The sequence below is a fragment of the Onychostruthus taczanowskii genome, unplaced genomic scaffold (assembly GCF_017590055.1).
Source record: "Onychostruthus taczanowskii isolate IOZ18803 unplaced genomic scaffold, ASM1759005v1 scaffold17, whole genome shotgun sequence".
Taxonomy (NCBI): domain Eukaryota; kingdom Metazoa; phylum Chordata; class Aves; order Passeriformes; family Passeridae; genus Onychostruthus; species Onychostruthus taczanowskii.
The window spans coordinates 14,516,919-14,540,464 of NW_024498906.1; the positions used below are offsets into that span (position 1 = coordinate 14,516,919).

Sequence of the window (23,546 nt, forward strand, 5' to 3'; positions counted from 1 at the left end):
TCAAACGTTGGGCATTCATGCAAACAAAATCCAAAAACTGCTTTTAAAGTTTGTCCTGAAACGTGCAGCTTTTGATTTACATCTTCCAAAGCCCATTTGGGTTTTTTCAGGCTCTGAGATGTTTATACCCAGTGCTACCAGCAAAGTACTGGAGCTAGGTGATAGCTTGAAGAAAAAAATGTGTGAAATGCCCCCAGTTATCAGGGTGAAAACAGCATCTGATACCTTTGTACATCCTGAACATGGCCAGGCTGCTCTTCTTGATGGGTTCCCAGGGAGCATCTGCAGGTGTCCCAATCCAGCCTGAAAACTGGGATGTGCAATTGCTGTGCTCAAGTGCTTCGATGGTGCAAGCAGATGAGGGACCACAATCAAACTGGCATTTCAACCCACAAAAAAGGTACCAAAGCCAGCCAGCATTTTCTTGGCAGTGCATGGGATTTCTCACAGCATCAAGAGGCTCACCTAAGCTAATTGTCCTAAACTCCCACTGTAGTGAAGAGAGAGGCACTTCCACAGGGTTATTTATCCCTTCCCAGAGCAGGAGTGCAGAATAAGTAGAATTCATCATCAGTTTGCTGTGCCTGTTCCTATGCACTGATAATTTATGGGCCCTAGAAATGAATTTGGGTTAAGCATCAAACATTTTGATGTGTCAAATTAGGTAGATTGAGCACCCCGAGCCTTGCTGTGAGCAGGGGCTAAGCCCTGCATCTGAGTAAGGACTAATCCACCTCATGACCACTAAGTGGGAAATCGGCTGTGGATCAAGAGCAATATGTTTGACAAGGCCTGGCTGTGGGCTATATTAAGAAATGCAGTTTAGTCCACTACAGAGAAAGAGCTTTGCTGCCCACAGGGGGATTTCTCTTCTTTTTTTTTAAAGCTTGAAAGACTTATTCGTTTAGGTTGCGAGGAATAAATTCCTCATTTCTGAGCTGGAAGGAGCTGTGAGGCAGAGGAACTTGATTGGGTTACTTCAAGCACTCTCCTGGCTTCTCTGCCCTTTCTGTCCTGATGTTTTGGTGCCTGGCTTGCTGTTTTATAGACATTTACATAACGAAGGTCGTTTCTCTGAGGCAAGGTACACGTATACATTACAATTGCAAATTCCCTTAATTGTCCTAAAGCAGGGCTCAGAGCTTAGACAATGGAGAATCCTGTTGTTCAGTGTCCCTGAGAGACTGTGTGAACGGAACAGAAATGTGTTTTTAAAAACACATTGTGTGGATGTGTTGATTCTGAAGCTAGAGTGAGAAAATGATTGGTGGAAAAGGTTTGCTCCCTTTTGATACACAATGGATGGCAGAAATTATGCACCAATGACATATGAGTTCACAGACAGGTTTTATTTGGTAGGCTTAAACATGTTTGTTATTTCTAGTGTGAGTTTGCCCCTCCAGGCATTGTAGAGATACAGTCCAAACCAGTATAAAATTAGGAAGGTGCCTGTTATTAAAGCAATATATTTTTTCACTCTGCTTGTCAGGAAAGCTGTTTCTGTCTTTCCCAGATTTCCTGGGAATTAAAAGATGCTTTTTTTTCTTCCCAAGTATCTGTACCTGTAATTCACTTTAACTTAAGCTTGTTTGAACTCAGTGTGGAGCTTGGGAAAGGAACCTCCATTTAAATAATCCCCATCAAGAGGGTTTTTGAAATCCAAATTATTTAAATAATCATCAGCTGATACAGATAATCCCTTTCAACTGAGAATTTACAAACTGAAGCTTCTACAAACCCTGCTGATAGCAGGGAGAGGAAAGTGCTCTGTACTCAAGCAGTGGGTGGGGAACACGGTGCCCTGGCTGGTTAAAGCAGAATTAGAAATATATGGCAAACACTCCCCTGACTGTATTCCAGTTTAGGGAAACACCCTGCCTTTGATCTCATGTTGGTTTAGGTGAAAAATCACTGGATGAAGCAGATCAGGGTCCCTTCCAGTAAACACAAAGATGTTTTCTGTGAGGGTGGCTTCTCAGGAGCGAGGAAAGGGCTGAGATGCAGAAAGTGAGTAATAGATTGAGGAGGAGCAGGCAAGACAATTTCTATCTGTCATATTCACACCTGGAAAAGGGTGATGTAAAAATGATAAGGAAAGGTTCCTGGCTAATGTTTCATTACACCTCCAAATGTAAGTCTGGCCTTGAGCTGCCGTCTCTGTGTTTCTCACCCTGTGCTTCTCCACAGAGTTCCTGCCACTATTTCCCAGCTGTTCAGTTTTCTGACAGAAATCTGAAGAGTCCACAAATGAAATGCCTGCCAGGTCACCTGAGGGATGTTTCCAGAGTCTGGGTGGACTTCTGCAAGGTGCTTCTCCCAGCCCTGAGTCACTAACTCCACCTACAGTGTGACATGGGACCAGGTTATCCTGCTTTTCCCTTACTTGTGCAGTTGCTGTCCAGTTCATAATCCAGGGAATGGACTTTGGCCATCGAGGTGGGACTCTGGTGGGTCTCAGGGGCAGCAGCAAAGTTGTGAATTTTCTAGGAGTGTTTTTCCTTAATAGGAGGATTCCTTGCTCCTGCCTCAAGGGGAAAGATGTGACAGCTTGGTTCCCTGTCCCCTCATTTCAGTTTTGTGCTGGAGAATTCCCTGGACTTCTGCATAAGTTTGGGGATTTTTTTAATTGATGTAAGAGGAGGTGGGGGCTGAGCCCATAAAATTTAGAATAGGAAAATACAATGGGGATTCTTTAGTGGGTCAATGTACAGTGCCAAGAAATTGCTGTGGTTTCTTGTCATGATTTAAGAAACAATTTGGCTGATAGTACATTAAGAGAGCAAATTTGTGGATTGAAATTTAAACTGCTGTTTAAAAAGCATGTTTCTTGTTGAAAGCATTAAAGGAAGACAGGTAAGTAATACAGTAGTTGCCAGAGATGTCTTCTGTATTTCCAGCTGGATATTTCTCAGCAGGAATACATCCTGTCTAAAAAAAAAAAAAGCAGCACAAAAAGATGCAGAAATATAGTCCTTGTACAATTATTTAATTTTTAATAAAGGAATGCATCATTTCTGCCTGGCAGGGAGTGTGGAAAGGGCAGGTTATGATGTCTCTGGTTTTGATTTTTAAGTGCCAAATGCCGATTTCTTTGTGGCTCAGTTTCCAGTTTTTTGTGGCTTTGCCAAACTCGCGCTGCTTGAATTGAAATTTCCCCGGTTACCTTTTGCTTCAGTCAAGGCTCTGAGAAACCTTTGAGCAGTTTCAGGCCAGTGGCACTTGCGGGGCACCAGCAGTGATTTCCTGCCTCCAGAAGAGCTTGTGATGAAAGAGAAGCAGTTCAAATACTTTGGGAAGGGCAAATCCTGCTCTAATTGCAGGGAAAGCCTGCTGTGCTCACCCGGGACCTGAGACTGGTCTGGGTGCCCACTGATGGAGGCAGAAATGGGTTAGAGCACCTAGAAACTTCCACGAGTCTGTGTGACGTTTCTCTTGAGTAACAAATGAGGGTTGCTGGCAACGAAATGCAAATGAATGAAGCATTTCGGTCAAAAACCTAGAGGTGGTGTTTACCTGAGGAAATTCACTGTGAGGTAGGAGTGGGTTTTGGTTATGTTTTCATTGGTGCTGATTCAGACACATCCTGAAGCATTGTTCCTGCCCTGAGGATGAGGAGGGGGACGGCTTGCTTCTTTCCAGATTAATCATAATTTCTGTGAGAATGGTAAAACCGGATCTCCCCATAAATCTCTGTGAAATCCGTGAGGAAGCAGATAAAACCATCAACATCTCTCCCTTGCTGATTCCAGTAGTAAAAAAAATTTTGTTGATTTGAGCAAGGAGAGCTCCCTTGGTGGCTCGACACGAGGTCACCTCTGTCCATTTATTGAAAAAGGGGCTTTTGTGGGCTCTGTGCTGCTGCCAGGCAGGGAGGGAATCCCACCTCTGCAAGGGAGCTCTGGGCAGGTGGTTCAGCTGTGAATCTGGGCAAATACCTCAGTGCCTCACGTTTGATTTCATGGGAAATCCTAACGTGGGAAAACAAAACGCATTCTGCTTCTCTGGAGAAGCATTTGGACTCCAGAATGTAATGTGAGGTGAAATTAAGGCCAAAAAAGGTTTTGTGTTGTTAGAATTTTCTGGTTTAGTTTTGATTTGTTTCTGGTGTATTCTGTTTTTGGGGGATTGGGCTGAGAAATTTGCTGAGGGGTTGTTCTGGTTCGTGACGGCGTGTTAATGTCAAACCCGTATTTTAAGTAGCTCTTGAAAACTGATATTAAAATTCCCACGGGTATCAGCCCCTGAATATATATATTTTAAAGGTTGTGTCACAGTAACTTCAGGAGGGGACATGGGAAAAGTGAAAGATCCAGGCTGATTTCCATTGGAAATTGAAACAATTTTAGGAGAAGTGAAAAAGGAGAAAGTCACAATTCTACACTTGCTCACAGTGAGAGCTCAATCCCCTCCAAATGCATAATCTGCTTCTCCTGAAGGACACGTGGCCCCCTATAGAAGTTTTAGGTCGACTGATTCAGCTGAAGATTAGCCTCGATGTTCTGAAAGGGGAGGCTGTGGCTGCTCAGGGGAATTTAATTCCTCACAAAGGATTATACTGGGGCACCACGCTCCTGCCACAGTGTCAAATCTTTTCTTCGTGGGTTTGCTAAATTAACCTTTGTAATGGAAAAAAAAATAAAGCTCATTATGCACTTCCAGCCAAAGGAGGAGAGGAGTCTGAGTTTGTAGCAACTTAAAATGCCAGTGATTAGGATCCTAATCTAATATTCATAGTTCTGGGGCTTTTTAAAAATTTCTTCTTAAAGCATATTTCTCTACTGTATTGCAAATGACTTGCTGGGAATTTCAGGAAGAATTTCTCCGTGGAAAGGGTGGTCAGGCATGGGAAGGGGGTGCTCAGGGAGGTGGTGGAGGTGTCCAAGGAATGACTGGATGTGGCCCTCAGTGCTCTGTGCTAGTTGACAGCGTGGTGATCGGTCGAAGCTTGGACTTGATGATCTTGGAGGTCTTTTTCAAGCTGGTTCTGTGTCTCAGTGATGAGTCCTGCTCTGATTTAACATGGTGTGCAGGATACTTAAAATGGAAAACTCTGTCAGAAGGACAGAAACACGTGAAGGTCATGAGGGGGAAGATAGTGCAGTTAAAGATAAACCCATCATCGCTTGTGAAACTGGAAAAGTGACTTTAATGTGTGTAATGTTAAATCTCACAGTCATATGTAGGGAGAGGAAAGGTTTCAGTTTTAGGCAGTGATATCTATGCTGCACATCTTGGCAGCTGCTGAGCCTGTATTTTAGGTTGCATGTCCCTCGCTGATGGCAGTGTACATTTTTTATCCTCCCTCACGAGCTTGTGCAGTATTTACTGCCTGGTGCATAATGCAAATGATTGGTGGTACATTCTAATGTTTAAGTCTCTTACAGGTTTAACAGGGTCGGGAGGGAGCAGGTTCTCATTACACTGAAGAGGGAGAATGAAGGACATTGTTCCTGCAGATGCAGTTTATTAAATATTGTCTGAAAGGCCTGATTGTTCCTTGCCCTTTGCCTTCAGATGCTGCTGTGGGTGGGGGCCTTGGTGTGAAGGACAAGCTGCTTGACCTTGTGGGGGTGCCGTGGATTTCTCTTTTCACTGTTTCTTTTTAGAGATTGTCCTTGCTTTCCTTTTCAGCACTGCTGCCATAAACAGGCTGTGTGGACACTCTGCTATTTTTGTACCCGTGCTACCTCCTGGCCTCCAGACAAGTTGTTTCCTCTAGGTCCAGGGCAAGATTTATCGTGAAAAATTACTGGCCTGTTTAAAAAAGAAAAAGGCACTCAAGAGAATTGTTGTTTTCATCCATGTGGTCAGTTACATTTTCTAGGACATCTGCCATGAAAACTGCAGGATCTGATATTTCTGGAGAGGTTTTGTGGCTGCTGCATTGCCCCTGGGCTGGGTGTGCTGGGAAGGAGGGTTTGCAGTGGATTTGGGAGACCCCACAGCAGCACGACAATGTTTTTGGTGCAAAGTTTGCTCTCTTGTGGCACAGGAGGAGTGTGAATGGAGAATGGAGACAAGAAGAAAATTTAAAGAGAATAAGTGAAGATGAAAACAAAAAATTGAAGTTAGGAAGAAAGAGAAATCAGAAGATAACCCACAATTCTTTTTTTTTTCCTAGGAGCTTGTAGACAATGTGGTTTTTTTACAGTATTTCCATGTTCCAGCTACATCCTGTGCTGATCATCAGAGCTCTGGGATAGTTTACCTGTGGAATGTGCATCCTGCCTGCATATCCACCAGGGGGGCAAAATGGATTGCCAAGCCCTGACTCTGCATTTAAATGGATTTTCCACCCTTCTGTTTTAGTTTTAATTGAACCACATAAACATTGCCAACATGTGAGATTGGCTTTTAACACCTTACTTAGCATTTTTTTTATTATTAAAAGCTTTAGCTAGAAGCACTGGTAATTAAAATAAAGTAAGCAAGCAAAGAAAAAAAAAGACAAAAGTGAAAGAGATCCTGAAATATTTAAATGCTGTTCAGGCCTCTCTCCACCTTCCTTACACAGATTTTATGCCTTTACATGGAAATCCTGCAGGGCAAGGTGGATGCAATTGATCCAAATCTGGAATTCTCACTGGAGCACAGTCTGCACTTGGAATAACATGGAGTGAAGGCTTTTAATAAAGGTGGTTTACTGGCAAAGATAATTAACTCAGAAATCAGTTGAAATGCTTGAAGGAGGTGGTGTTGTCACTCTAGAACATCCTTGCCTGAGGATGTAATTATAGTGGCATGAAATTTTGGAATGGATTAATCTAAATGAGAAAAACACCCTGCATGTTCTTAACTATAAAATTTTCCCTAGAAATTGTTTTTACAGTTATGTGGTCAGTCTCACAGTCTAGAAAAGCCTTTAGAGTTCCTCTGGGTAAGAGAGTTCTCGTGGCAAGAGAATGAAGAAGTTTGTGTGTCTCCTCCTGCTGAGTTTCTTGTCATACAAGACATTTTTTCCATTTCTTTTATGGAAAAAGGAAAATGTCTTTGAGATCCTGGCTGTTGCTCTCTCTAAGAAGTTGCTGTTTTGGTGACAGGGCAGAATTTTGGCACTGAAGCTGCAGAGATTGGAGGGCAGCCTACTCCAAGACTGTTAGCTGTGGAGTGTTGGATATTTTAAATACTCTGAGAGGACTCAGAGTATTTACAGTATCATAGCATTTTAGTATTTTACATTGCTGCCACACAGAGAATGGCAGCAAGGCTTCATAGCCCTGTTTAAAAATCATCCTGCAGTGAGGCAGGAGTGTGAGACCCTGTAATCCCATTTGTGTCATGACAGGAACTGCTGCTCCCAGTCACAATTTGGCTTTTGATAGTTATTTTTGATATTGCACCTCTCAGGAGGTGCCTGTTAATGCCTGTTTGTCATCAATATTCAGTGGAAATGAACTTTCATTGCTCCCCAGACGTGATTAAGGGTTCAGTGAACTTCTCTTTCTTCTTCCAGGTTATAAGACCCTTTTGAAAGGAATTTCAGGGAAGTTCAGCAGTGGAGAACTCGTTGCAATTATGGGGCCTTCAGGAGCTGGGAAGTCAACGCTTATGAATATTCTGGCAGGATACAGGTCAGTACCAATGAAAATCCCAAGTTAAGATAAAAATCACTGAGGCTGAGGGCTCCTTGGAGACAACAGAAGAGGAAATTTTGGCCTAGAGTTTGTCAAAAACAGGCAGTTCAAAGGTTTTGAATTGGATTCTTTTTAAGATTTATCTTTTTTCCTCTGTGTCGTGTTTTGGTCACTTGGGATTTATCTCTTAACAGGTCTGATCCAAAAATAAGAAGCAATTTAAAATCCAAAAAACACACATGTAAAGTAAATCTCCTTTTTTGGCCGCGTAACAAATCTGACTCAGTGTCTTATGTTTGTGATGTCTTTTTAAAATCACATAAACACTTGAAAAATGGACTCTTTTTAGTCACCACTTCATAATGTTGATGTCTTCCTCACCAAAATGCAGTGGCTGAGTTTCATTTCTATAAATCCCCTCTTGTATGGCCATACAAGGTGTCTCCGTCTCGTCATTTGGGACACAAGGAACAGGATAGAGAAACCTGAAAAAACTCCAGCTTTAATTTCTTGATAGTTCTTCAGATTTATATACAACAGCACACATTTTGAGTAAAATTTTCAGCATCATGACATGAAGCTTTGTATGAAAGTAAGCGCCAACAGGAAATAATTTCATTTCTACCCAGCCTACCAAATTTATTTCACAGTGGCAATGACTACTTTGAGGCTTCCAGGTGCTCAGTCGTTTGGCAGCACGAGCGACGGTGAGATTCACTCACCTCTGGTTGTTTTGTTGTTTCAGAGAGACGGGAATGAAAGGAGAAATCCTCATCAACGGGCAGCCCCGCGACCTGCGCTCCTTCCGCAAGGTCTCCTGCTACATCATGCAGGATGACATGCTCCTTCCTCACCTCACTGTCCAGGAGGCTATGATGGTGAGCTCTGCTCCTTGCTCTAGTTTATCTGAGCAGGGGAAAGTGGAGAGTGGTTTGTGTTGTGCCCTTGGTCCTGCTCCTGGCGGTGCCGCAAATGTCGGATCCCTGTCGGATCCCGCTCAGTGAGAGTTCTTGGAATTTGGTGATGCCTTGAATTGCATTTCAGGCTCATCCTTCTAGGGATTCTTTGGCTTCATAATTTCCACCCCGTGCCCAGCATTATGATTTGGAATGAGATCTAAGTGTCTGCTCCTTAGATGTAGAGAATAGAACCTGAGATTCTTCAAAAATGAGCCTTTGTGGGAACCATCTGTCTGCTTGGGTGCTGGATGAGTAACCTCACCTCTCTCTCTTTCTCATCATCTTTCATGATCTGACTGAAAATTGGTATTTACACTTCAGTGTGATCTCTCTGCCCCTTCTACTCTTTTGTGCCTTTTTAAAAATAAAAGCATTTTATAAAATCTCTTCCGTTTCTTCATGGGGAAAAAACCAGGAACAGAGTAAGTCCAAGATGTACAGGCAATGTTAATTATTCTCATTGTTTTGCATCACGTCAGCAAGTTTATGAATTGCCAGCTTGACCAGTTAGTCTGGAAGTGTCTGAAATGAGTTGAGAAATGAGACAGTTTTTCTCAGAAATTGTTATCAAAACAAGGCTCAGGTTGCTCACGCTGTGCCAGCTCAATTCACAAATTTTAAGGCCAGAAGAAATCACTCCAGTTTTTATGTGGCTAGTTTTCTGCAAAGGCTCTTTTCTGTGGAGAAGGTTTGCTTCTCTTTTGTTTACTTGAGTGTTTTCATCAGAATCCCACGGGACCACTTCTGCAGAATTTGGCCCAGATTATAGTTGCTGTCTAAAATTAATCAATCAAGGCTCTGACAAAAAATAATTACCTAACAGTTTAATTGCTTTTAATAAAGGTTAATCATGATGTTTCGTGGAGCTGCCTTTCAGGACAGCAGATGACATCTTGCATGAGATTATTTATTTCTGTGCTCACTTGTTTGCCTGCTGGAGAATGGCAGAGTTCAGTTATCCTTACAGTGGGAATGAAGCACAAACAAACTGTGTTTCTAGCATTACCTGGGAAATTTTTGGATGTGCAGAATATGTCACTCTCCCATCCTCCTGTAAAGCTCTTTGACTTGCAGAATGGCCTTTCTTTTCTAACACAATTTCAGGTGCTTTCCCTAAGTCAAATTCAGTTATTTCCTGCACAGAAAAATGTGATGCTTGTGACTGGAACATTGTAGTTCAGGTTCAGATTTTCTGACTGGGTTGAAAGGAGTTGTTTAAGTGGTACCTTGGAGTGCTGTGAAACATCTGCTCTAAGTGGTGGCTGTGCTTCAGACCAGCTCAACATCAAATTCCATTGTTTTGCATTCCAGGTATCTGCTCATCTGAAACTTCAAGAGAAAGATGAAGGGAGGAGAGAAATGGTATGTACACTGCCCATCAAACTAGAATTTGGGTGATGCCAAGAAGTGAGCTCTGTAAAGCAGACATTTTTATCTAATACTGAGCTGCCCTGGACTTGTAATGACAGAATAATTCACATTCTCTAGGCTGACATGTGCCATCAGGAGGGAATGTTCACTGCAGTCTCCATGAAAGCTGCTTTCAGTACGAGACTGGAAAATTGTAAAAGGTTTACTGAAACAAATCCACAGGTTCTGCAGGATCCCTGTTAATGCACCTTGGGTTCTCCAGTGTGCACGTCTGAGGGCTCAGGCATCTCATGTGGGGTGAGATAAAGCACAGCTGGACCTGCACTAGGACCTGTGCCCTCTACCCCATCCAGGGGAAAAGCACAACTTTTCCTGAAATATGAAAACTGTGGCAACTTCCTAGGTAGATCAGCTGGTTTTGTGACTGTCCTTTGTGTTCATTTCCAAATTGGAGCAACGGGCATTTCTTCAGGCTCAAAAGAATCCTTGAAAATCAGAAAGGGAAACTTACAGGAATCAGCTTGTTGTGAAGAAAACAAACACAGGTTGTTTTTCTATTGGAAAATAAATTTATATAGAAACAGCTGTTAACTTAATTGTGGTTTGAAAGCCTTAGTTCATTTGCACTTTAGTGAAGTTAGGCCAAGCAAGTTAATTCATTTGTTCACACTGCCACTGTAATTACAAGCAGCTCTTTGAGTTAAAAACTCTGCTGTGTTTATTCAACACATGTTGGAAGAATTTTCTAGTTCGTGTTACTGGCCTGTGCAGGAGAAGATAATTCATTTTTTTGTTGTAAATTGGAGTGTAAATGTTTATCCCAGATAAATGTTATGAATTTATACACTTGTGCTAGCAGGATTGCAGACTGTTTTTAAAGCAGGGACAAGTGAAAATCCTCAGGTGAACCACAGTTTATGTTTCTAGTTGTCCTGGCTTGTGCTGCCTGACTCCTGTTTACCCTTCTCAGAGATAAAGGGATTCAGGTAGTTGGGCTTTTTTCTAAGCAAGGCTTAGTGGGTTTTGGTATTTTTTTGCTCCCTCTTACTGGGAGAGGGAACTCCTGGAAATCAAAATCAGGACAAGCAAAGGGTCAGGCCCCAGTTGGTCTCACCAGTTTTCACCAGATCAGGCATTCTTTCTGGAAAACTCTCTCCATCCAAGCAGTTGATGCTTTGAAAAATGGTGGGCTCTGTTTTCTAAACTTCAGTGAAAGTATTAAATGTCTGGGCTGCTTTCTGCCTTTGAAGTGGTGGAGTTTGTTAATTGCATGAGCAATGTAGCTCATGGATTCACTCATTTTTGTGTCCATGCCTTTATTGAAGCCAAAGAGCTATTTCCCTTATATAGGGCGACCAGACACTGACACAGAAAAAATCCTAGTGCCTGGGATTGTTCTCCTTTTGCTCCAAAAGCCCTGGGACGAGCTGTGCCCTTCCTGAGGCTGTGCCTTGAGGAAATCCCAAACATCTGAGAGTGCCTGTGACAACTGCATTGACTCCGAGTGGAATGAAAACACTTGAAATCAATGGCTGCACTTGAAAGAGGAGACTGTGGAGAAGAGATGAGATGAAGCAGGTCACTGCTCTACAGAAACCACTGGTTTTTGTTATAGATCCCTCCTAGAGACAGCCCCAGAGTTCTGTTGAAAGAAGCTCCTTGGTTTCACTGTGTGAGAGCCCCTCACATGCTGCCAAGCTCTTCTGATGTCATACCCATAAATGCACAGCTGCAGAAGAACTGATTTCCACTCCTTTTTCACCTCTTTACTGAGTGAGGTCATGCAGGACAAACAAGCAGAATTTGGGTCAGAATGGCAAATGCCAAACTGTTAACACTGAGTCTAACAAATGACTAATAAATACATCAGATGGGAAAAGGCTTTAAGTGTGTGGGTGATGGAACAAAGTCATGAGCTGGTTTGCAACCCCGTGAAAATCAGTGAAGGGGCTGAGGGTTTTTTGTGCTCCAACAACCTGGAATATTCTGCTCCCTGCAGGTGAAGGAAATCCTGACAGCCCTTGGTTTGCTGACGTGTGCCAACACCAGGACTGGGAGTCTCTCTGGAGGCCAGAGGAAACGCCTTGCCATTGCTCTGGAGCTGGTGAACAACCCCCCTGTCATGTTCTTCGATGAACCAACCAGGTACTTCGAGGCCAAAAATCAAACATTGGCAAAGATGGTTCTGCACAGTAGAACAGAAAAGCTGCTCACCTCTAAATCCTTGGAAAAGGCTCCTCTTGTGTTGCCTGCAAGAAATAATTTGAGCCAAGAAATAATTTGGTTTGGGTTCTTGGTGCCTTGGGTCACTGCTGGAGCTGCTGGATTGTGGGGCTGTAAATAATATTTAAAGCAGACACAAACTGCAGGAGGAAGGAAAAGAGAGAGGGAAAATATTGTGGTATGGATTTTCTTTTTCAAGCAAAGACTGCTTGAATATAAACATTTTAAAATGTGACTTTTGGTAATGAATGTGATCAGTCTGGGAGGAGGCTGGCAAAGCTATGAATATGTATCTATTCATTAAAGCTGGGAGCATTTAAACCTGCAGCCCTAAAATGTAGAAGCCCCTTAAGGCAGCCTCAAGAATACTCTTTTTCATTCTCAGGCATGCTTCCAACTTAATTAAAAGCCTGATGGAGAAGTACAAGCATAAGGTTGGCATATGATAAAATGAAACTGCTACAGAGAAAATTTGTGAGAGGATAATAATGGGATAGCACGTAGCAAATGCATGTGCTGGTTTTGAGTGGTGGGTAACAAACTTGTCTGTTTCTTTTGCAGTGGCTTGGATAGTGCATCGTGTTTTCAGGTGGTCTCTCTGATGAAGGCTTTGGCCCAGGGGGGCAGATCCATCATCTGCACCATTCACCAGCCCAGTGCAAAACTGTTTGAGCTCTTTGACCAGGTATTGCTCTCAGATTTTCTCTTCATGTGCACTTCAGGGTGGTTGTGCTTTCAAGGCCACGCTCTTTAATCAAAACACAGGAATAATTCTAGTTGGTGGCTACAGATGATAGAAAGAAATTAAATAAATAACAGCACAATATACCTTTTGATTATGTTTTTTTTTCCTTCTTCTCTGCCTGTTTCCTTTATTTACGTGTAATGGTTGTGAAGAATGCTGCTGTTAGGTTTGTGAAATCAAGATTATTGCACTGGTGATGATCATGCCTTCACCCAGCAGTGTGCACAGGGCTGTCACTGAAGTAAATGAAATCAGAGCAATATAAAAGCAGGAGAGCTGCAGTGTCAATGGCTGCAATATATCTGTGTATCCCAGATACAGAGGTGCAGACTGAGAAGAGTTAATTCACTTGAAAATAATAACAATCAAATTTTGTATTGAAAATTAATTGAAATTGAGTCAGTTGGAGAACTTCTCTCCAAGCCAACAATGGCTTGTGGACCATGTGTGTTCAGATTAGATAAAAAATGTATTTTAGTCTTGTTAGAGGATTTAGATTAGTCCTGTGAGAGCTGGGAGAAAACCTCCACCACCACAGGTGAACAAACTCTTGCAGATTGCCAGTCTGGCAGGGAGGTTTATTTAAAGTCCAAGTCGTGGCTAAAAGTGAGAGTGATGGAGCTGTTTGCTGTTGCTGTGCTGGCCCAGCTCTCCCTCCACTCCTGCATTCCCCAGCCCAAAATATCCACAATGTGTGGAAATTAGATGGCTTGGCTCTCCAGCTCCTTGCCTATTTTCAGCATGTGCCAAAGGCTGGAGTGAGTGTGTTTCTGTGTTAATGTGTTTGAAGTCCTGCAGGCAGCGTGTGCAGAATTCCAGCTCCGGGCTTTAAATTTTCCATTTGCTGTGATTCCATACAAAGTTAATTTCAGGTGGTGACAGATCTTCCCAAGGTGTTCTTCCCACAGGGACAAGAGATGCTATCAGGCAACAGGTTCAAGTATTTTGATGCTATTTCACATTTTTTCTTATTTCTTTTTCTTCTATTTTCTTTTCTTTTTATTCTTTTTTCTTTTCGCTGTTGAGACCATGGACCAGTCTACTCAGATGATCTGAACCTCCCTTAAAGAGGATTTTTCAATTAAAAGTGGTGTCAAAACTTAAAGACCTTGGTTATTCTTGGTTGAGACTATTTCATGTTTTTTTCTTATTTCTTTTTCTTCCATTTTCTTTCCCCCCCCTCCCTTTTCTTCTTGTTTTCCAGCTCTATGTTCTAAGTCAAGGTCAGTGCATTTACCGTGGGAAGGTAACAAACCTTGTCCCATACTTGAGAGATTTGGGCCTGAATTGTCCAACCTACCACAACCCAGCAGATTTTGGTAAGGACAGCTTGAATGGTTTCCTTAATTTCTTTTTTATTTCATAATTTTGTATTTTATAATTTTATCACCTTCAGGTTAAGGAGAACCATGGTGTGATTTATACTTCTGCACATATATTCTTACCTGCTTTGTCCATATAAGAACTAAAATTCAAAATAAAAGTAATCAGATATTTTATTTTTCCTTCCAAAGTAATTTGAATGCCATCTAGTGGTGCAGTTTAGTGAGTATTTCTCTCTGTTAGAAGTCCAGGTTCAGGAAGTGAAAGATAAAAGTGTATTCTTTAGTGTTTCATAGTAACTAATATTGGTGGCTTTTTTAAGTGGCTCCAGTGTTTTTCTTGTTTTCTTTTTATATTGAGCAGTATCACTGTGGTGTTGTGGTATTAGAGCATTGAGGGTTTTTTCAGTGTTGTTTCTTAAATTAAAAAAAAAAAAAAACAACAAAAAACCAAAAAAAACGGAAAGTGTCACAAAAATAGACTTTTGTCTATTTTCTGTATTCACTGCCTTTCCTCTGAACTGGTTCATTTAACTTCCAGGACGAAGAGACCTCTCTGAAGATTTATGGGAGGATGCATTTGAACGTGATGTGAATTTGCACGCGGCATTTTAAAGCCTGCGCTTAAAAAAAAAAAAAATTTAAAAAAATTATTATTATTTTTTTTTTTTAATCAGGTTTTGTCAGTGCTGCAGCATCAAGGGGATTTAACAACAAGGCTTGTAGCTGCTCAGCAGTAACTTCAGCCTTCTGTTTTTGCAGTGATGGAGGTGGCCTCGGGCGAGTACGGGGACCAGAGCAGCCGCCTGGTCAGGGCTGTCAGGGAGAGGATTTGTGACACTGACTACAAGAGAGACGTGGCTGGGGAGAACGAGCTGAACCCCTTCCTGTGGCACCGGCCCTCTGAAGAGGTATTTTGTGCATCCCAGCCCAGAGGGAATTCAAACCCTCCCGCAGTGGAGGAGTCTCTGGGCACACTCAGCTGGTGTGAGTGGGTTTTTGTCAATGAAAACCAAAGCAGATGCTGCAGGGGAAGGGGTTTATTCTGTGTGTGTGTGTTTCTGCAGGACTCCTCCTCCACAGAAGGATGCCACAGCTTCTCTGCCAGCTGCCTAACCCAGTTCTGCATCCTCTTCAAAAGAACTTTCCTCACCATCATGAGGGACTCGGTAAGAACTTTGGCTTTGTGGTGACTTTTGTGGCCAAAAGTTCTGTCCAGCTGGGTGTGAGGCACTGCAGGACACCTCAGAGGTCCTGTCCAGCAGCCCGTCCGTGAATTGTCACAGAATTCCAAAGGGAAGAGGCTGATCTCTCAGCCTTGCTGTTAACTCTACCATCTTCATTGTCAATACACAGCACTCAGAAGCACCTGGCCTAAAAACCCAAAGTTTAAATCCCCTCTGTGCTGGCAGTTCTCTTACACAGTTATTAATCCTATTGAAAAGCAAGTGGGAAGTTGTAGTGATGTGTCACAAAACTAGGTTTTTCAGAAAATTCAGGATGGCAGAGATAGTAAGTTCATGTGATGTAAAGTTACTACTTAAAGTCTTCATTTTTGGAAATAGAAAATCGGTAGATAAAAAGTTGGCTTCTTTGCTAACTAACTTGTTCTCCCTTTGTGCTTTTTATAAGTGCATTTGTCAACAAAGATTAATTAAGTTAATGAATTAAGATGAGAAGAAACTGTAACTGATTTGCTGATGCGTAGATTGAAGGACAATGTTGTTTCTAATTTTTTTTTCTGCTTGACTCTAAAGGCTTGCAGTTGTTCCCAATGTTATTATTTCTTTTGTTCTTCCAAGCCTCTTGTGGGAATACTGTGTTGCAGAGAAGGCACAGAAAGCTAATTTATTCTTGATGAAGTTACTTTGGTCTACACAAGCCTAAAATACCTTTTCTGCTTCTCTTCTGCTCTGGGGAAATTGATCTTGTAGTCAGAAAGTCTCTTTCCCCTGATGAATAAGAGCCAGTGGCTCCGTGATATTGTCAGACAGTGAGATTTCAGGCTGCAGCATTTGCAGTTCCTGCCTGTATTCCCTGAAAGAAATTTGCTTGGGAAGCTCATAATTTTTCCTACCCAGTAGGAAATGAACATTTCTCATGTCAGGGCGATGGAGCTAGGTGATCTTTAGGGCCCCTCCCAACCCAAACCACTCAGTGGTTTCTATACAAGATTTTCTGGGCATAAGTGCTCCTTTCCTGCAATCCGTGTGATTTCAGCCACTCTGTCACTCTGGTTCTTGAGCCCAGGCTTCCTGAAAAATGCCACCCTTTGCTCACCACAGGTCCTGACGCACTTGAGGATCACCTCACACATCGGCATTGGGCTGCTCATCGGCTTGCTCTACTTGGGCATCGGCAACGAAGCCAAGAAAGTGCTCAGCAACTCGGGCTTCCTCTTCTTTTCCATGCTGTTCCTCATGTTCGCGGCGCTCATGCCGACCGTCCTCACCTGTGAGTACAGGGACAGTGTCACAGCACAGGGCAGGGGGTGTTGGACTGCTGGGATGTGTCTGGCTTTGTGTGGCACAGCGCCTGACTCGGGATTCTGCCTCTGAGACAGGCGCGGGGATAAATCTTGCACCCACAGAAGCAGGCTCGGCCAGCGGCGCTTCTGCCTCCCCAGTTTTTTTCTCCCAGTGTTTTTTTTTCAGCACAGACAGTTCAGTGTTACAGTCCTGGGCTGGAATTTTTCCTTATCCCAGTGCGTCTCAGCCCTGCCCTGAGCTCGTGGTTGGACTTAGGGAGAATGGAATAATTTTTCTGGAGCTTCCAAGTTATTACTTCTGTATAAAATCAGTTTATTCATGTGGTGTCAGAAGCAAACCCCTGCAGGCTGGACTGCTTCATACTTGCTCTGGGAGTGCTGTTACTTTGGATTCCCTGTTGGTCCACAAAGAATAACCAAGTTCTTCAAGTTTTGACGCCACTTTTAATTGAAAAATCCTCTTTAAGGGAGGTTCAGATCATCTGAGTAGACTGGTCCATGGTCTCAACAGTGAGCAGCTCTAGGGGCTGAGCTTTTATATTCCATTACAAATCACCCTTTATATTCCATTGCAAATCACTGAAACTTTTGCTGCTCTGTCAGAGACCTGAGAGTTCCAGTCCCACCCTGGGACTGCAGCAGTGCAGGATTAGGCATGGGTGAGTCTTGTTTTTAATGTGTTTAACAACAACATTCATGTTGTTTTAACGTGGAGCAGTATTGCACCCTGCCAACCTGACTGAATAATCTGTGTTTCTCTGCAGTTCCCCTCGAGATGGGAGTCTTTCTCAGAGAGCATCTGAACTACTGGTACAGCCTGAAAGCCTATTACCTCGCCAAGACCATGGCTGATGTTCCTTTTCAGGTACATGCTCTACTCTTCAATAAAACAGAACCATTTCAGTTCATGGATGACAAGCCCACTTGCCAAGAAGATTAGTGCTGGTATTTTATCCATTGGAATAGTGGGGAAAATATCCATATGTGTCTGGTGATGTGGATGTGTTCGTGGGTCCCAGGACAAGGGAAGGGATAAATCTGACTCCATATTTCTTAGAAGGCTGATAACATAACATAACATAACATAACATAACATAACATATTAATGTAAATAATATTGATAATATATATAATATAAATATCTATGTTTTATATAATATATATTTATATTATATATAATATAAATAATATTAATATAAATATTATATTATATTACATTATATTACATTATATCACATTCTATCACATTATATTATATTAAAAATGCTATACTAAAGCTATACTGAAAGAATAGAAGACAGGGTTTCATCAGAAGGCTAGGAAAAGAATGAATAATAAAATCTTGTGACAGACAGCATTAAAAATGCTATACTAAAGCTATACTAAAAGAATAGAAGGTCTCATCAGAAGGCTAGGAAAAGAATGAATAATAAACCCTTGTGACAGACAGATAGTCTGACACAGCTGGCTGTGATTGGTCATTAAGTAAAAACAACTCACATGAAATCAGTCAAAGATGCACCTGTTGATAAACCATCTCCAGACCACATTCCAAAGCAATCAGAGAGGTGATTGTTTACATTTCTTTTCTGAGGCTTCTCAGGAGAAAATCCTAGCGAAAGGATTTTCATAAAAATATCACGGTGACATGGTGAAGCTTCAGGGGTGAATCAGAAGCACTCTCAGAGTGCAGGACTTCACAAAAGCTGAGACCTGACCCAACATTCTTTCATTAAACACATGACCAGCTTTGCTTATTTGCAGGAGGGGAATTGTGAAGGGTTGGGAGTGGAATATTTTTAAACGCCCAAGCACAAAGACAGGTATCCTCCACCTGTCATGTATGGAAAGGCTGGGAGCTGTGGATTAATGGGAGCCCCCCAGGTTTTTGTCTCACTCCGAGCAGCAGTGAATGTCTGGCTGCCAGGGGCTCACTCCCAGTGCCTGTCCTTGCAGATCATGTTCCCTGTGGCTTACTGCAGCATCGTGTACTGGATGACCTCCCAGCCCTCCGACGCGCTGCGCTTCGTCCTCTTCGCAGCCCTGGGCACCATGACATCCCTGGTGGCTCAGTCCCTGGGCCTGCTCATAGGTGCAGCCTCCACATCCCTCCAGGTACTCGTCTTGGTTTGAAAAGCCAGCTGTCTGCTGAGGAAGGCAGGAGCCTCCCTTGAAATGGAAAATGTAAACACCCTCCCTCTGAGTTATTGTAATATTGAAATTAAGGGGCTCTCAGGCAAAGATGTGGGAATAGGAATAACAGTTCTTTACTAGGGAAAAAATAAAAATACAAATGCAATAGTACAAACGAAAAAAACCCCACTGCCAGAGTCAGAGCATGCCCCATCTCCCTGTGTGTCAGGGTGGTGGCACAGTCCCATCCCATGGGGGCTCAGCCCTCCTGCAGTGCCAGCTGTGCTTCTGCTGGAGCAGGGATCCTGCACAAGGCTGGAGTTTTCCTCTGAAGCTCCAGGGCTGCTGGAGATGGGCCTGCTCTCCCTCTGGGAATGCAGGGGGCAAAGGCTGCTGTGCTGTTCCAGGCTCAGATTGTATCCAGGGAGGAATGCTTGGCTCCTCCCCTGGGTGGAGCATCTCCCCATGGGATGATGGAATTTGATCAGCCCTGCAGGGACACTCCCTGGCCATGGAGAGCAGAGATCTCCTGGAGGGAGGATTGGCTGTGGGAGAGATAAAGAAAAAACTGCCCCATGAACAGCAGAGAACTGCCCCAGCTCTGACAGGCGGAAATTGAACTCACACCCCAGGCACATCTTTGAACTTAAGACAGTACTGATGGTGTTTCATGGTCTCACAGGAGCTCTGCTCTGTCCTAACTCTGCTCCCTGTCACAGCTGCTGTGTCCCCAGGATGTTTGTTGAGAGGTGACAGGCAGAAAGTTTCTTGTGGAGTTCTTGGTGCTCCCCACTCACCCAGAGCACAGACATGCCCTGGGTGTGAGGCTCTGAAATTCCTGCCCCACCTGAAGGGGCTGTGCCTGCCCCTGCTTGGGTGGATTGTCCCTTGCTGTTCATCCCAGACTGAGCAGGTCCTGGGAACTGCAGGACTGATGTGTTTCTGCATCCCCACAAACTGGAAATTTTCCTCAGTGTCTCTCTGGAGAAGGTTCTTCCATGCATGTCCGGAAAAGCTGTAGAAAGAAAGGAAAAAGCTTGCCCAAACCCCAAATTTCTGGAAAGGGAAGGAGAGTGGCAGCTGTTGGCATGACTGGAAGCTGGCCATGTAACTCCTGGCAGAAGTTGTGCTGAGGTGACTATTCCACAGCAGAACAGATGATTCTGACCTCAATATGCATTGATGCTGTCAAGATTTCTGCAGCAGAACACTTGATTCCCTCTCTGTGCCACCCTGTGGAGACCAGCATAGCCTTACTCCATGATTCCTCTGCTTCTGCTTCTCCCCTCACAGGAAAAAAAAAAGAATCATCAATTTTCTGCTATTTCAAACTGTGATAATTTGGGGGCAGTAGAATTATTCCTAGGAGTCATAGAAGAGCAAGTTAATGTTTACTTTGTCTTTCTGATGAGAGACACTCTGTCCCTTCTCTTCACAGGTGGCAACTTTTGTGGGCCCAGTTACTGCCATCCCAGTCCTCCTGTTCTCTGGGTTTTTTGTCAGCTTTGACACCATCCCAACATACCTCCAGTGGATGTCCTACATCTCCTATGTCAGGTACTGCCTTCACCCTCCCATCTGGACATGCTGTTTGTTTGCCTTTGCTTGCTTGCTTGGTTATTTTGGGTGCCAGAGAGACTGTTCACAGTATGTTCTTTTAGAGTATAAACAGACTCATGCATGTGATGGAAACCACATTATCTCTCTGCATTTTGAGTTGTTTATCTTGTGAAATAAAATAGGAACAGGTTACTGGCCACAAGTCAGTGTCAGTGCCTTTGAATTCAGTGGGATTGCACAGCATGAAAATCTTCCCGGATTTTGCAGTAGCGGATGTATGAAATAATAGGGACATCACCAACTGAGAGATTGATGCCAGCACCTCATTTTGGAAGGAAATGTATGATTCACTGCTGTATCCTAGATAGGTTTGTTGGATAAAGGCCTGTTTTTAAGTTTTGCAGCAGCACTGCCACAAGAGGCACAGGATTTGTGTCACCTCTAATTTCAGCTGCTGCTTTAAGATCCATAGGCACCTTATAGTGCCTGTGTCTGTGTCTGACTCAGCTGCCTCAGGATGGGGCAATTCCCACCAGGAAACCTCTGGAGGGATAGTTTAGACTAGAGACTGAAATGTTTTTAGCTGAAATTAGGAGAGGGGAATTTTCCCATTCCCCATTTCCCCACCCTGCCCAAGCTGCACTGCTACTGAGAAAACCCAGGCAAAAAAAAAAAAAAATCCTCTTTGTTGCCAAGTGAGGTCCTACACAGATTCCTATCGAAGATAATGAGACTGCACCCCCTGAATTAATACTTAGAATTCAAGGTGAGGCCTTAAATCATTGCCTGGCTCATGTGGAGTCTCCTGAAGCCAGAGGGAGCTTTCATATGCATGAGATCCATGATGGTTTATCTCCTTGCAAAAGCAAATACTGGGAACATTATCAGTGAAACTGTAAATGTACAGAGGGAAGGAGAAGGGACATTCTAGATTGATGCTGGTTTTAACTTATTTCTGACTTCAAGCCATAATTATATCCCTGTTGCTTGTTTAAAAAATAAAAAAAAAAGGCAAAATAATGATGTCACTTTTAAATGGGGAATTTCTGAATATGAGCTGAAATTATGCTGCTTTCTGATTTAACATTTTTCTTTTGGAGAAACTGGTCTGTTCACTAACTGGGAAGCATTAAAGGCAAAACTCCTGCCCTTGTTCCCTCTTATGTAAAATGCCCGTGACATGTCACGTGCCTGATTGCAGCAGGGATAGAACTTGCCCCAAGACAGATGTGTCAGGGCAATATTGAACCCCTCAGCGTTTCAGCTGAGCTCTCACAGGGATTGTGTTGCACTTCTGACCAGATCCCCAGGATTTTCCTTGTAATCCCTCCTTCCTCTTTCCAGGTACGGCTTCGAAGGAGTCATCCTCTCCATCTACGGACTGGATCGAGAAGATCTGCACTGTGACAAAGACGACACCTGCCACTTCCAAAAATCAGAGGCCATCCTGAAAGAACTGGATGTAGAAAATGCCAAACTCTACCTGGACTTCATTGTTCTTGGGATTTTCTTCTTCTCCCTGCGCCTGATTGCCTATTTTGTCCTGAGATACAAAATCCGAGCGGAGAGGTAAAGGAGAAGCAGCTGAGCCAAGGCAGTAGGAGAACTTTAGACATGCAATAGAGGGCACTTGACATTGTCTCACTGTGGCAGGCTGGTCCCCAGTGGCCAGCCAGATGCTGTCCTGACCGAGCCCATGGAGAGCCACAATGGGATAGTGGACATTCAGTGTTCAGCCAATCAGTCCAGTTGGGTTGGGTCATGTTTTCATTACACTTTCTAGCTTTAACTAGGAAGAAGAACTAGAAGGGAATTTTGCACCACAGAATATCAATACCGAGGCAGTGTAACTGTCACAAGGAACCTGGCTGCAGGGGCTTTCCTTATCAAAACCAATTTTGGGATAAGGTCACCAGGTCCTGGTTACCAGAGTAGTGTAATGTCATCTCTAGTTGACAAGGTAGTGAAATGCAAAAATGAGGAATGCAAAGAAAATAGGATTCTCTCATCTTTTTAAATTTCATCTTTGCAGTTTTCTATGTATTATTTTGCAATTCTTTTCCACAGGATTACCCCTTCTGGCTAAAAGTCTGTAAATGTATTAATAAGGTAAAGATATCTTTTTAATATGGATAGTTTTTTAAAAGAAACCTAAAGTGATTCAAGTAATTATTTTTGTTTCTGTCTGAATTTAGAATTCTGGTGCTTTACTTGTCGAGCTGGTCTCATATCTGAAAACTGTAATGATAGGAGGAGAAGGCAGATTCTGAATCTGCACTAAACCTGTGGTCCCATGTGGAAGCAGCACTGGATAGCACATGCAGTTAGACATGGTCAAGCTGTCACTGAATGGTTGAAAAAAATATATTCTTTTGCAGTGTCTTTAAATCCTTAGTGTTTGTGATATTTTGAGATACTGGCTGTGTTCATTATCTGTTTGATCTACCTCCTGCAACTGAAAAAAAAAAAAATCAAAGCACTCCAAGGCTTGTTTTTAATTAAATTGTGAAAGCAGGATCTGTCCCTAAAGTGATTGTTAAAGGAGTGCAAGAGCTGTCCACAGATCAAAGCTTGGGCTGCTGTGTTAAAACACCTCATCCAGAGGTGTACACCTCATCCAGAGGTGTATCTGCAACACACTCTGTGTGGGACTCTCCCAAAAACACACAAATGACCTTGTGACGCTGCAGCTCTAATTGTGCCAGGCAGTTTTGTTCTCATCCCTAAGTCTACCTGCACAACATGAGAATCAGTTGGTCTGAACACCAACAAAACTTGTTATTTTGGGTGTCTCACCTCTGTAAATTTGGCAGGGGGAATTCTGGTTCCAGGCTGATGTGAATTTTCTCACAGATTTCCATGGGTTTGGATTTTCAACCCAAAATGAACCCATCATCCTCACGTTGGACACCTTGGCGAGCTTTGCTGCAAATTGCAGGGCCTTCTGCCTTGACTGTGAATTTATCTGGGTGTCCCAGCCCCCTGCACCTTCTGTAAATGCATTATTCCCATCAGGATGCTGAACTCTTGCAGGTTGGAGGCAGCTCAATGTCAGCAAACTCTTGAGGAGCCCAGCAGCTGATGGCGGCAGGGTAGGTAAGAGGGACCTGCTGCATCTTCTGGCCCCCAGCAGTCAAAAATTCACAAACTTTTCCAAAATTCACAAACTTT

The 23,546-nt window shown here is 43.1% G+C and overlaps 1 protein-coding gene across 1 annotated transcript in view; it reads left to right on the forward strand.

Annotated features, from left to right (window-relative positions):
- ABCG1 (ATP binding cassette subfamily G member 1) overlaps positions 1–22,970 on the forward strand; it is a 45,995-nt gene extending 23,025 nt beyond the window's left edge. The window contains exons 2-14 of the mRNA XM_041399825.1: positions 7,454–7,571; positions 8,320–8,452; positions 9,845–9,895; positions 11,904–12,049; positions 12,689–12,812; positions 14,077–14,191; positions 14,957–15,105; positions 15,262–15,363; positions 16,480–16,648; positions 17,447–17,547; positions 18,639–18,797; positions 20,254–20,372; positions 21,720–22,970. Coding sequence (XP_041255759.1) covers positions 7,454–7,571; positions 8,320–8,452; positions 9,845–9,895; positions 11,904–12,049; positions 12,689–12,812; positions 14,077–14,191; positions 14,957–15,105; positions 15,262–15,363; positions 16,480–16,648; positions 17,447–17,547; positions 18,639–18,797; positions 20,254–20,372; positions 21,720–21,948 — 1,715 coding nt within the window. The 3' untranslated portion in view covers positions 21,949–22,970. The remainder of the gene's footprint in view (positions 1–7,453; positions 7,572–8,319; positions 8,453–9,844; positions 9,896–11,903; positions 12,050–12,688; positions 12,813–14,076; positions 14,192–14,956; positions 15,106–15,261; positions 15,364–16,479; positions 16,649–17,446; positions 17,548–18,638; positions 18,798–20,253; positions 20,373–21,719) is intronic.
- Positions 22,971–23,546: the final 576 nt, after the last annotated feature.